Consider the following 14449-nt stretch of genomic DNA (forward strand, 5'->3'; position numbering starts at 1 on the left):
TAGTTTCAATATGATTTCTTAAGAAGGAAGTATTACAGCCGGTGAAGCACCATATGAGCCAAGGATCACATTAGCTGTAATTACTTCTGGCTGAGCTTATATTGGTCAGTGCAGTCTTCAGGACTTCAGGGTGGTGATGATGCTGTTGCTTCACTCACACAATAGTAAATATGAGGCCATGAAAGCAATGGCCTTGGCAGACTCTGCCTGAGGTTTCTTAAATGCATTACAGGATGCAGAAAGTAACAAGATTAAACCAGGGTAAAATGCATAGCCCAGGGACTAAACAAGCATCTGCACTGTTTACTGAGAGCAGGGAGCAGGGAACGTAAAGGTAAAAGGTGATTCAGTACTATAGAGACTACCTTGTCCCAGAGGTACAGAACCTGTCATTTGTTCTCGTTAAACTTCCTGTGTTTGGTGACTGATCAGCCAGCTCCCCCTGCAAGGCCCCTCTATCCTTAACAGCTCCTAGTTTAGTATTGTTTGCAAACTTATGTAGGCAAGCATGTAAATTCAGATCATTTAGGCAAACATGAAAGAACCCTAATGCACAGGTCCACACAACCCAGTATCCTCTCATAAAGGCTCATTCTCCCTACCTAATCCTTTGCTCCTGCATTTTTCTTGCTGTATGACACAGTACAGAAAATATCAATAAACTCCACTTGATGCAACCCTTGGCAGACACTGCAGAGATTTTCCACTGTTGGAGGTCACTTTACCAGAACTTGCTGGTTCATGTACCAGCAGCTGCTCTGCTGGGGCTAATATGTCCAGCTTTTCAGTCAGGCTTGCAAGACTGTATGGAGCTTTTGATCACACTGGCTAGACTGCTGTTGGTATCAGAACTGACTTAGCACTAGTGCATGCATTTCAACAGTACACTGCAGGTAGCAAAGTGAAACATAACGTAGAATAGAACAGATTTAAAGTAGTCTTTTTAAAATAAAGGAATGGGAGAGAAGGAGACAGCACGAACAAACTCCTGGACTTACTCATGCCTACTTACTTACATCATAAGTAGGCATGTACCAACCATACTTCTGTTTTCTAACTTAAGCAGAGTGGTATTTCAAATTGTCAGGTAATTGTCAACTTTAGCACCGTGTGAGGAGAAACAGCTGCACACAGTGCTAAAGGTGGCACTTGTAGCCAATGCTTCTTTCCTGTATTTCCATGGTCAGCCCCCCTTCTCCAGGTAGGTCTGTGGTGCACCTCCAGGTTGGTTGTGACCACTTGAATTGAATTAGTAAGAAAAACTGTCAAGGAAGAGGTAAAAGGAATAGACTGAAATATAAATGCATGTGTACAGCACAGATATTGAGAATGTGAGGGCAAGCATGAGAGAGGGAAGAAGCAAATCCTTGGGACACAGCTAAGCTGGAAAGGGGAACCATGGAACAGGAGAGAACCAGGTATACAGGACTGTCATTTCTGACTAGCTGAAAATGATGTTTCTAAGATCAAGTCCCTTACTATACTTCTTCAAATGGGGAATGAAGATATTACAGAAAAAAGGGAGTAGTTACGTTATTTCAAATCAAGACTATGTTAATTAGAGATGAGTGTTCAAGTTACCACATTCTAGACTCAGTTAAATTGCTTTGATTCCTTCCTATTTTTAAATCATGAGATCAAATAAACCTGTCTTGCAGTTTTTTTTTTTTTCTCACAAATTTGCAAGCAAAATTACAGTTTTAACAGCTAAAGGTAATTGCTTTGTATAGAGTTAGGTTTTTTGTTTGTTTAGAACAAACTTAGGAAAAGTTCTGAAGAAAGCCTTAGGGAGGGGAAGGGGGGGGGGAAAGAAAGGAGGGGAAGGGGAAGTCATATTGCCTTTAGCTCCATTTAACTGAAAACTGCACTTGTTGGAAATCTGCTGTCTGAAAATAATTCTCTGTTCAGACCATTACCTGCTGGACCAGAAATGGGGGCAGTGCCGAGTTGGAGATTTCCCAGAAGTTTTTGTTCCCATCCAAAATTATTCGGGCCTCTTCTACTGGTGAGCAAATTGCTTGAGTCTGGAGTAGTACTTCGAGGTATCTTCTCTCCATTGACTAGAAAACAAGAAGTCACAGACTGATTCATCACTGTGCTGAGTCAGCATGTAATCCAGAGCTCAAGCTAAATTAAGGGCTGGAACCTTTTCTGTTGGGAATTAGAGCCTGTAGTCACAGGATATACCAGCATTAAAAGGAATGGGCAGGTTGACTTTCAATTGCTGTTATGGAAACTGTGACAAATTAAAAATAAATAGGAATGGGTGGTGGACAAAACAAGTGAATGAAGACGCAATGTAGAAGTACAAAACAATCTTTAGCAGCTGTTAGAAAGCTTTTCTTTCAACCAGTTAAAAGTTGTACATCTTTCTCAATTACAGCCTAACTTTAAGATCTCTTTAGAATGTCAGAACCTGAGGTGCATTATTTCTATGCACAATTCCATAAAAGGAAATACACACAAACCCAGACAGTGCAAACTAACACGAAGCAAATGAAACTTTGACTGCTGTTGGATGAGGAAGTGGCTTAGAGGTTTTCAACCCGCTGAAAATGACAGAAGTTGTAGCTTCAAGCCTAGGAGATGAATAAGTAGTCAAGTTCTACTGTTCAACTCAAGTCAGAAGTTTCATGTGTTATGAGCAGCAATCCTCATGCCAGTTTTTGTTTCAAAGAATGGAGCGTCAGATAATTAAACACATTTATAATTTAAGCATCTCAGTATGCATGAGGTTATAAGCTAGACACAACTGCTCAATAAAAATCTAAATGGGGTGAATCTGGCAGCAGAAGTATAGGCTGAATCTATTTTAGAGGCTGATCAATCACAAAGTCTGAATCTAAATCCAAACCTTTCCGAAGGCTATGAGAGTGGAGATCTTAGTTTCTGATTCAGACTTAAATGCACATCAGTCCAAATCAAAGAAAACCAAACAACAACAACAATAACAACAAAACACAACAACAAAAAATTGTTCTAATTTAACTAATTCATTGAGCTGAATGTTATTGCAAAGTTAGTGTCAATCACAGACTGCCTGTCTTTTCTGAGACAGAGTCCAACTGCCATTCATTTTGATAACTGTCACACAACAAACCAGGTCATGTCAAACTCCATAATTAAAGACTGGCTTCTGCATCAGTTTGCCTGGATAGGTGATGCTACTATTCTAGCTGCAGCTGGCTCTCTGACACCGTATGTCTTGCTATCCATTTACTGCCAAACCTGGAACCAATTCACCAGTCAGTTCCACTAATAAGATATGTGCCTGAATGGTCTCCTTTATCTGAGCACAAATATTTCAGACACATACTTCTTTCCAAGAGTCTTTTGAAGGCAGCAACACACAATCCCTTCCCCACAGTTTCCATCCCTCTCCAAATTTCAGCTGCAAGGCAAATAGAAGACAAACCACCACTTGCAGACAGAAGGAAAACTTACTTGTTAAAAAACAGTCCAGACTAAGGGAGACATTGTCAAAAGCAATAATGGCATTGGATCCTCTTTCCCACGAAGCAATGATCTGAAACCAAAACCTGCAGAGATTGGAAGAACAGGGATTAAAAATCTCTCTGGTAGAGGGATGAAACAGAGCTATTCAAAATTAAAGCAGTTTTAGAATGGAAGAAAAAGGCTTTCTTTTCACACACAAATATATTAAATTGATAGAGAAAGAGTCCTAACCCCAAACAAGCAAAGATGATCTGAGGAAGGGAGCTGCATGTGAATTTATGTCCCTTGAGAAGCACACAAGGTGCCACTACTTGTTGGTTGGTGAGTTCAGGATTTAAGTTGAAATTCCAAACCATTAAACTGATTTTATTCTCATAAGCGATTTATATCCTAAAGTGTTAAGAAAAGTATGTAAGCTGGGACTCCTGAAGTCATTTAAGAGTTTTTAAAAGAATCTAGCGGTCAGAGGCTGAAATCAATTTATGTATTTGGTGTTGATCCACCTTCAAGGAAACAAAAGATATCCAACAGTCCTGAAGAAAAAAAAAAAAAAAAGAGAGAGAGAGAGCTGAGACTAGCTAGTCCATAGGAACAGCAGATCTCAATCATCCCCTTCCCCAGTAGAAGCTGTACCTTAAATCACCCTCATTCTCATCTGGATTTTGCAGTAAATAGGCTTTTGCCATTTCTACATTACCAAAAGAAAAGACTGCTGTAAACTCATCCTCATTGGTATTACAAATCGATTAGTAGACAAAAAAATATATATATATAAAAAAATCCACAACCAAATATTTCAAACCTGATAGTATACAGACCATGGCATTTTTATTTATGTATTTATTTTAGGGCACAGACAGATTTGTATTTTCTTTTAGCTTAAGAATTTCATGTTACTTGGAAGCATACAAGGCCAGGTTGGATGTGGTTTGACTTAGTAGTTAGCAGCCCTGCCCATGGCAGGGGGTTTGAACTGGATAGACTTTAAGGTCCATTCCAACTCAAGGCATTCTATGAAACTATGTTCTCCAGATACACATTTGCAACATTAAGTCATAACACTGTGCTTGAGACCAGAAATCAATTTATAAAAGCACAATGACATGGAAGTCAGATACAAAGCCAAGAAGTTGTATGAAAACTTAGAAAAAACATGAAGACAGCAAGCTTTATGATGCAAGCTGCAAGAGAAAAAGAGATGTTCTTTAAACTACGTTCACTTTTGTATCTTAATGTTTTACACCAGGAGAATTTGAAGCCATCTATGGGTCTCTTTAATGTAGACAACTTGCTGATGGCTGCTATTCTATCTTTTGGATGTAACCGTTTAGCCATTATGAATTCTTGCAGATGTTGCAGTTCAGATGACAAACAGATGAACAAAAAAGGTTTTTCTTAGTAGCATTCCTGTTTATTTAAAAAGCTTATACAAATCCTGTTTCCTGCGCTACTGCAAGAATCTAGTAACCAGCAAGAATTTTCTTCACACAGACTCTCATCCCTTATATCCCTTATAGTTACTCATCTAAAACATTTTCTCTCATTGTTTTGGTGGCTATCAGCATTCACATATTAGACTTGTTGCCTCCAGCAGTTTTAAAATCTGCCTCTCCTTCACCATTGAATTAACCTCACAAATCAACACCCAAGTGATGCATTTCTGCTCAGAGTTACTTGCACTTTGGGGACCATATGCCCTTGTGTTTTGATTGAGCTGTTGGACAAAGTGTGCTCTGATTTTCTTTCTCATGTAAGTTAGCATTCCAGTAGTAGAAATGACTGAACTGTATGTGAAACACATCCTAATCTTGTCCATCCAGACAATGAATGGTTGTTCTTACAAAGATTACCGAATGTCCAGTTCCTAAACGCAGGAAGGCATGATACAAAAGAGTATTTCTGTCATGAAGTGGAATGTCATCTAACATGCCCAAGAAAAAATGTAATAGGTTGCTTTTAATTCTTTTTTAAAAGACAGCCTCGCCAATTTCCACTGCAGAAACACTGAGTCCAGAACACATAAGAGGTTTCCTGAAGTTCACCAGTGATGAGAAAGATAGAAGAGCCCCCAAAATAGAAAAATTGTGCAAATGTCAAACACTGTCAGGACCAACCACCAGTGTTGCTCTGGTTGCCTACTAATCTATGGTTTTTCTTTAATTTTCTAACATGAATGCAGATTCAGTACAAGCCTTCCCTTGAGATCAGCATTACTGCAACAAATAGTTCATCTTTTTCTCTTCTCCAATTTAATGCCACTATTAATTTAGAAATATGATGTCTTTCAAATTCCACTGAAACAAGATCATCAGTTAACCAACACTTCAATCATTAGCTTTGGTGGTTTTAGCTTAATAGGCTAATTAAGGGAAATTTAATCAAAACTGAAGATGGAAATGTCACACATCAGTGAGAAGGAAAAAAATGACAGACGATCTCCTTCCTTTGCCCCCTCCTTTTTCTTCTTTCTGTTTGATCCGTGCTTACTGGAATCAATGAAATAACTCCCTTGGCATTGCTGAAAGCTGATACTGAAATACCAGACAGACAAGCTACAGTGGTGACTTAGTGTAATGCAGTAGGTAGCCGTGACTCACTGTTACTTCTACAAAGCTCTAAGTGGGCTATGCTGACTGTGCATCCAGTACTTGATTGAGCACCCATGCAGCACAGATGCACTTTGTGGATGTGGTGAATGGCCATGAAAGGCCATTCATGAAGGTTATTATAAAGAAGCAGCAAAATCAGCGTTCACAGTTTTGTTACAGTTTTGTTGCTTATTGAATTCCTGCAACATCCTCACATGGAATCCAAATCCTGATCAGATAGCTGTGCTTGCAAGCTACATTTCCTCATTAGAGTGAAAATACGGCTTTTATGAAGGGTTTTAATGTCTTTGATGCTAAAAAAATTGCTACTTGAGGACTGGTGGATATTTCTGTCTCTTCTTTTGCCCTATTTGGATTAACACAGCGAGAAAAAAAAGTTCCTTAGATGTCTGACAATCGGGAAGTTACATAAAGCAAAGCTAAGCATCAGCTGAATTGTAAACAGAACATGTAGTCTTTTTTTTTTAATTTTTTTTTAATAATCTGTCTGAGGCAGATGGAAAATGTTGTACCAGGTGGACAAGAAAAATTAATTCAAATCTCCCATTGGGGAGCATCAGCTCAGCTTTTTGAAGGATTCAAATTTCACATAAATTCAAAAACCACTCAGGGGTGACTACTGATGAAATACTTCAGAATCACAGTTAAGAAATGCCACCAAAGGCATAGCAAATTACTTTCATTTAGTTTGTTTCTTTGGCCCAACCCATGAAATTAGAATCCAGATGAGCTGTTCTTTGAAAGGTAACACCAAGTACATTCCAAATAAGTTAAAAGTGACACAGAAACAGGACAGCACTGAACCTTCTGTAATGCAGTCTTCCTCACTTCTCACAATCTTTAGATCCTATTTCAGAGTGCTCAGTATTTGAGACTAACGATATCATTTGGGTTTATCATTCAGTTGCTTCTTTTTGTTCTCTTATGTTTTCCTTGCTACTAACAGAAGACTGGTTCTCCTTGTGCTTCATGCCCCCTTCCCAAAATCTAGGGAAATAAAGAGCCAAAATTAAGAAAATACATCTACATAGCTTCCATGAAGACAAAATATTTTGCTTATGACACCTATCCTTAGGTCTTCACTGCACAGAAATGTTAGATTTCAGGTGTATTACATCCTCTGCTAGGTAGAAGAGAAAAATCATTCTCCTTATATTGAGAACCTCAGCAAATTTCATATGAATTCTCTGCAGCTCCCTCCCTTCTGAATTCCACTTAGATATTCTCTTTGGTTCATACAGCCAGTTAGGTTTCCAGGTAGCTATCTATCTGCTATTATTTTAGAATGTCTCACAGCAATAATTAATTTTTCATCTTATCATAAAGACAGGGATTATTGATCAAAATTGAATGTAAATCTTCTAAGTAGTCAACCCCCCATGCAGTGATGCAATCACAATGTGCCTGTGCTGTTTTGCCTCCGATGGAACCAATTTTTCTCTCTACCTAGCTAAAATAATTACAGCTGAGCCTGCTTGAGATTGAGGTACTTAGCAAAGAGAAACGTTTCGGGTCAGTAACCCTTATCACATACGGGTTCCCATTAACTCCTCTGTTAAAAATGATGTATTGTTATTTCACAAAGAACTTACTATTTGGGATAAAAGACATATTCAGGTGGAATGGGATTATTTGGAGAACTATAAGCATATTAACAGTTACAGAGTCTCAGTTACAGAGACAGAATTAGCCAGTAATAAAAGGTTAAGTTTCAAAGGTGTTATTAAGAGCAACCACACAATATATACTCATACAAAATCTGTCACAGGTACTCACTGTCACCAAAACCCACTTTTTCAGAACAGAACATCTATTTCAAGAGAACAGCAGCAAACTTAGTGCTATAGAACAGCAGGGCAGTGATGCAGATATTAAAGACTCATTCTGTTTTTAACCAAGTAATGTGGGACTACTCATTGGATCCATAGAGGAAGAAAGAATAAAGAATTCTGGGTGAAGAACACACACAGCCAATAAATACAGACATGGTAATGTATAAGGAGTCTAGCTTGCATGAAGAATCATTGGTTCTTTGTGGTAGAATGGGAAGAAACTTCAGGAATAACATGAGACAATCGTGTCTCTGAGCACAAGATATTGCCGAGAACTTTTCTTCCTCAATGAGAAACTTGGTGTCCTGAACTTAAACAGAAATAAGATTTGAAAGGAGTATGATGAGAAAGCAATGCAAGAAGAAATGATCAGACAAGAAGAGTGCTTTGGCACAGCTGGCAAAATGTAGCAGAGTGGTATGACTGTGAGATGACTTCTTTATACTGCAGCAATGAGCCAGATGTTCCCCAGCTGCCATTGAGATCAGAGTTACTGAAAGAGACAGACAGAACAAAAGATCTCATTCCTGAGGACCAAAAGGGAATCCTGCTTTAACATAACCATGAGAAGCTGATGAGCCTCACTGCAGTTCAGACAAAACCAGTGAGCCAGCAAGATTGGAATGGGTAAAGATAGCAGTTTAAAGAAAGAACAATCATCTGGACACCAACACAGAACATTCACTGTGTGTCCTTCCACGTGCCTACTTCAGCTTCACCAAGAGAGTAGGAATCAAGAAATTGTTTCTTAATCAAAGCACTACTTTTCCAGTCAGGTATCAGTCTATTTGAGCTAATTCTCTTTAGCCTTAACTCTACCTAGTAATACAGTTGCTAGATGAGCTGGTGATAATCAGCATTAGCCTGCAGTAAGTGCTGGAGAGTCACTTCTTTACACATGCTAGCATTCCATCTACAAGAGATATTCTTCTCTGAGATACACTTTAACCATACTGTTAAGAGAGCAATATGTCCAATTGTTAGCTATACAAATTACTCATCTGCAATTACATCAGGCTTCTGTTTGCTCTTGCTGTCACATCCCCATGATGATACCATTATTAAAATTTAAGCTCACGTTTACTAATTATAACAATTGTAAAAAAATTGAGCCCTGACTATCACAGAGCTTTCAAGGCTGTGTTGCCTACTTGCATTTCCATGACGCTGGAAAAGGACAACCTTCAGGAGCCTTATCATTTACCATTGGAAAAGCAGCAGAATTTTTCCACTGAGTAAAATAATTCTTTGATAATGTTCTCTACGCTATTCTCAACCCATATATTTAGTGTTACATCATTGCATAAAAATGACCAATTTCCTAGCTTTCTCTAGTCTCTGCGTATGATCTGATTTGCAGATAAACTGTCCTTCAGGGAGGAGTAGTAGCTGGACCCTTTCCCTTCTTCACCCGAGCATTTGGAATTACATTTCTGTTAACCCACACACTGAGCTGATCCTCAAGACTGTTTTGCCAACACCCCCCAGAAAAAGGGAGGATGTAAAAAGCCAGGACTTGAGCATCTTTAAATTTCCCAAAGTAAATGAAATTTTACAGAGTAAAATTTCAACTGCATGTGTTCCTGAGGAACAAATGGCAGGAAGGACAATCCTCAATCCTCTTCCCTCTGTACTCTCTGAAATTAAGGATGTCCAGAGTTCCCCAGGCTAATGCTAGAAATTTAATGTCCCTCAGTCCCAATTTAGCTTCTTTGTCATGCTCCTCCATACTTTCTGTTCCTGCCAAATCACCTGAAATGTTCTAGCTGTGCTTATCTGCCAAAACATAATTTTCCCCCAGGAACTTGAGGGGTATAAAACATTTAAGAAATGTCTGCTTCTAAAGACAGAAGTGGTCTAATAGTTTTGGAAATCTTCCTAATCTTAAAGGTCCCTTCCAACCCAAGCCATTCTATGATTCTACGATAATGATTCTTTGAAGGGCGAGAAGCCAAACACAGAAATAATGGCTAAGCAGTTTTTGAACAAGCATGCTTTTGAGCAGTTTTAAGGCATATTATCTTGTTATTAATAACACTTTCCACTCCGTTCCCCAGTCAAAATGGATGGCACTTTAATTTTGTGTGGAAATGGTACAATAGTATGCTCTATTCAAGAGCTTTACTGCTGTGGGATGACTTAAAGTTTCAGTTACTCCTGCAGGAATATCTACAATATCCTGCCTCATTCTGTCTAATGCAGACCCTCATAGCTACTGACACTAGCACCAATTACAAAAAAAGACATGAACAGTAAACTTTCTGCAGTCCCACCACAGAGTTCACATCAATTAAATAATTCTTACAGTTCAATAAAACTATCTGTCATTTATCTCCAAATATAAATGACATAGAATAAATGCAATACTGCCATCTCCTGAGCACCACTTTGGTGTGTCACTTCCATAGAGTTCCTAATGCATGCATCAATCCAGATTTCCTAAGAAGCAGACTTCACAGTGAAGTCTGAATGAAGTCACATTGAAAGATGCCTGCAGTATTTCCACATTGCACAGGAAGAACTGCCTTCAACTAAATCAGACTTTAAAAAAGTTTTTAAAACAGCACAATTTCTGTGAATAAATAAGGATTAAAAACTTTTCAAGGTACAACAAAACTTCCAAGTTCTCCTTTCTTAAGTCTTAACACCCAACAAGCTCTTCTCTCAGTGAACCCAGCTGTCTTTCTCTGAAAGTAGTAGGGAAGCAAGGGTGTCATAACCCTATAAATAATAGTCAGCACTGTATATCAGTTGGAACTGCGATTCCACATGAAGCATTTCTAGTCTGGTTCCTAACATCAAAGTATCCTCTGTCTGATGGTGCAACAAGAGAGAATTTAAAGGAAAACAGTAGTATAAGAGTACAGAATAATTCAGATACAAAACACTCCCATGGCAACATTAGAAAACAAACCACATAAATAATAATGGCAAAATACGCCAGTCTTGAAAGTAAACACAGCTGAAGAGAATGAAGCAATCAGGTATTTTTACAAATGGTGCTTCAGCAGTGACTGCACAAGCCTAATGCATATATTTTTAAAATCTTTGATGCACACATATTAATTATACATTCCAGACCGAAGCATTGGTTGTGTCCTTGTTGTATTCCCAGCCTACATGCAGCCCCCAGAGACAGCAAGATAAAAGACATTCACACAATGTTTTCTCAAACTTCTTATGAGGCAAATCCTTAATGAAATCCATTATTTCTAGGGCTCAGATTCCCCAAAAGACAAAGGACACCAGTGCTCATGACACAGCCTGCAGATGCCTAAAAGCAGGGCAGCAGGAGGTGAAGTATCTTTGTCTTCTCTCTAAACAGCATAGGCCAGATTACACACAAAAGTAAACAAGGAGCAACAGAGCATTTCCTTAAAGCTGACTTGTAAGAAGCAGCTAAAACAACACTCTGTAAATAAGCATATGCCACAAGATTAAGCATATGCTACCAGATAAACCTTTTATGCTTAAAGACTACAGTCGTAACTGACACAGCCATTTTTATGTTGATCCTCCTGCTACAGCTAACACGAAGGTGCTCATAAGCATCCTTGTCTGATTTGGTAGTAGATGCTTCTCCCATGTCTTTCATCCTCAGATTTAGAGGCATCAGAAGTTAAGGATTTTGTTCTCCAGAAGAAAAAAACCAAAACTAACTGTAAAGCTCACATCAACTCTAGCAAATCATAAGAGAACTGAGACATGCTACACAAATAAACGTGTGAGGAGAATGATTATTTCAAGTCAGTGAAATGGAGATACAGAAGTTACACCTTGCACAACCAGTGAACCAACGGGGGAACCAAAACCACCATTCAGTTCTAAAATTGGATGCTAACTACTCAAGCTATTTTCACTACCTTTCTCAGAAGACACCTCTCAGGGACAAAGCACTTCCCTCTCCCTAAGGGAACTACTTCCAGCAGTGATGTTAGCCATCTTCACTGCCAAGTAGCAAGTGCTGAAGTGACTGATCAGTGAAAAAGAGAATGATGGGGAGAGACTCATACCTGTCCAGTATATCTGGGAGAGGTAAGATCAACCACTGCCATATTCCCAAACCTTCGCTGTTAGCTGAATGCCAGAATGTCCTGCTCAGCTCCTTCCCTGTCTTGTTCTCAACCAGCACCAAGGATATATTTCCCAGCAAGACACCACGGATAAGCCATGACATTCGTAGCTAGAAGAAAGAGAACATAAGAGATTAAACATAACAAGCATTATCCAAAAGTTAACAAATTCCTAACTCTTCATTTCTGTGTTTTCCTATCACCAAGAAGTCAATTCTCTCTCCCTTTTTACCACGTAATCCTTTAGAAAACTCCAGTTTCACCACACACATGGAAGCCTCTAAGACTTAGTATATCCTATTTACTGTTGGCACTACTGCCCTTTCTTCTTGTTAAAGTTGAGTCCAAAACCATATGTTTTTGCTATTACATATGTGTCTGTCATTTAAAATGGAACAAGCTAATAATCTATTACTGCAGAAAAAAGACCTCTCTCCCCTTAGATGCCACTGATGAGATTCAAGTTAAGACTGAACTTTTTCAGCAACATTTTTTTATATGCAGGCAGCAGCAAAAACATGGGGAGCATTAAGTATAATAATTATATTCTCATCCCTCACTTACTATTTTCAAAAATTAAAAATTCTTACCTTCTTGCTTCTACAGACTTCCTAATTAAGATTCAGTAATAATTAGGTGTTGTTTTTTTTTCTTTTAAATTAATTAAAATACTTTAGGGAACCTGTTTTCTACTTTTTGTTGTTACATTAAATGCAATGAAGTCCCTTCCTATGTACTTATTCCTATGTACAGAAAATTATTTCATGTAGATTTCACATTTTATGATTTTCCCTCCCTTGTTCTTTGAAAAGAAAAAAAACCCTTCTCTATCAGGCTAGTCTCAGAATCTTGTATGAATACAGCTGCCTGATCTTCTTGGAAAGAAGAAAAACTAGCTCTTTGTTAATAAAATATATATAAATATTACATCGGGTCTCAATAACCATAAGAGGTGAGAACGTTGAAGAAATAAGTTTATTAAGGCTACATTAATGATGGATTTTTGGACACAGAAAGGTGTTCAGCACAGTGCTAATGCATGTTAAAAGATGGCCCTCAGTCTTAACACTTCAAAACCAACAACTAAGTCAGGGAGCTAGGAATTAAATTTATATTTTGCAAAGGAATATCTGATACTATTACTTTCTTTCTTGCTTTGATGGAATAAAATATTTATATCCATTTCTTAGCATAAAACAGAAGCTGCGAACTCTGGCCTGAGCTCCTTTATTGAGTGTATTAGGAGTAAGAAACCAATTATGTGACAAAACACCAGAAATCCTGTTTTGAGAAAACTTCATCTCTGGGACAGCAAAGTCTCAGGGGGACACAAAGAGTGGACTGAGGCTAACCTAAGGCTGCATTTGTCCTGCTGCGCAACGAAATGAGGAAAGATGATTTGTGGAGTCAGGACTGGTGTACATGATTGGATGTGTTTGCATAGCATTTTGTTGCTAAGTGTACATCAGGAGCAAATTTCAGTGGTGGGCTCTCTCTCTCATTTCCCTAATAGCGGAGTCATTTTATGATCAGGACTAAACTTTAGTGAGAAGTTTGTTATCTACCCTTTTGTCCGCTGAAATTACAGTGAAAATTGCTTTCCCTTCAGTACCACTGGAAGATCTTTCAGATCCAGTGAAGTCTCAGAATCACAGACTGTAGGGGCTGGAATGGACCTCTGGGGATGATCTAATCCATCCCCTGCTAAAACAGGTTCCCTGCAGCAGTCTACATGGGAAAGCATCCAGATGAGTCTTGAATAACTCCAGAGAAGGGGACTCCAGGTCCTTTCTCTTGAAGAAGTTTATCAGGACTAAACTTTTGTTTTTGAAACTTCCAAAACCAGACTACAAAACAGGCTGATTATGGTGGACATGCAACAAATTCAACCTATTGCAGGAAAAACAAATCCTCTAACTGACAAGCTTCATGTGAAGAAGTTTCAGGACACTAATACCAATTGTACTGTAACACCTTATGTGAAATTCCTAAGACAGATAAGTTGGAACAACTTCACTGTGCCATTTTCACAATTCAAAATTGAGGAGGTAAAGCCTTGAACATCTTAATACACACAAGATTTCAGACCTCTGTTTCTCTTGGAGACCTGCCAGACAATAAGAGGCAGAATCTACATTGTCAGAAGTGAGGAAAGAGCAAGCCTTTGATAGCTATTAATGTAACACTAGAGTACAAGCTGAAGCAACTGATGAATTGGAATGGATGCCTTTGCACACATGTCAGCTGTTTGAGGGAAAGATGTAGCTGGCATTAGATGTGGGAGATCAGCTCGCTGGCAAAGTGCAATGTGCAGGCTCTAATGAACTGGCTCCGAGTGAATTGACTGTCACTGTGTCCAAATGGGCATTTTTGGCCACGTTTTCTGTCATTTCTAAGCTTCACAGCAGGGCAGTCCAGGTCTTTTCACACCTGCTGAAGTGAACCAGAGCAGATGATGAGCTGGATGCCATAGTAAAGA

At 38.7% G+C, this 14449-nt stretch overlaps 1 protein-coding gene across 1 annotated transcript in view; it reads right to left on the reverse strand.

The window, feature by feature from the left end:
* The window catches only part of ALK (ALK receptor tyrosine kinase), a 291809-nt gene that overhangs the window by 41394 nt on the left and 235966 nt on the right, over positions 1-14449 (reverse strand). Inside the window, exons 9-11 of the mRNA XM_085218861.1 lie at positions 11911-12080; positions 3445-3539; positions 1917-2060 (exon numbers count right to left, since the gene is read on the reverse strand). Coding sequence (XP_085074987.1) covers positions 1917-2060; positions 3445-3539; positions 11911-12080 — 409 coding nt within the window. The remainder of the gene's footprint in view (positions 1-1916; positions 2061-3444; positions 3540-11910; positions 12081-14449) is intronic.

The sequence above is a fragment of the Meleagris gallopavo genome, chromosome 2 (genome assembly GCF_905368555.1).
Source record: "Meleagris gallopavo chromosome 2, MGAL_WU_HG_1.1, whole genome shotgun sequence".
In the NCBI taxonomy this organism is placed as follows: domain Eukaryota; kingdom Metazoa; phylum Chordata; class Aves; order Galliformes; family Phasianidae; genus Meleagris; species Meleagris gallopavo.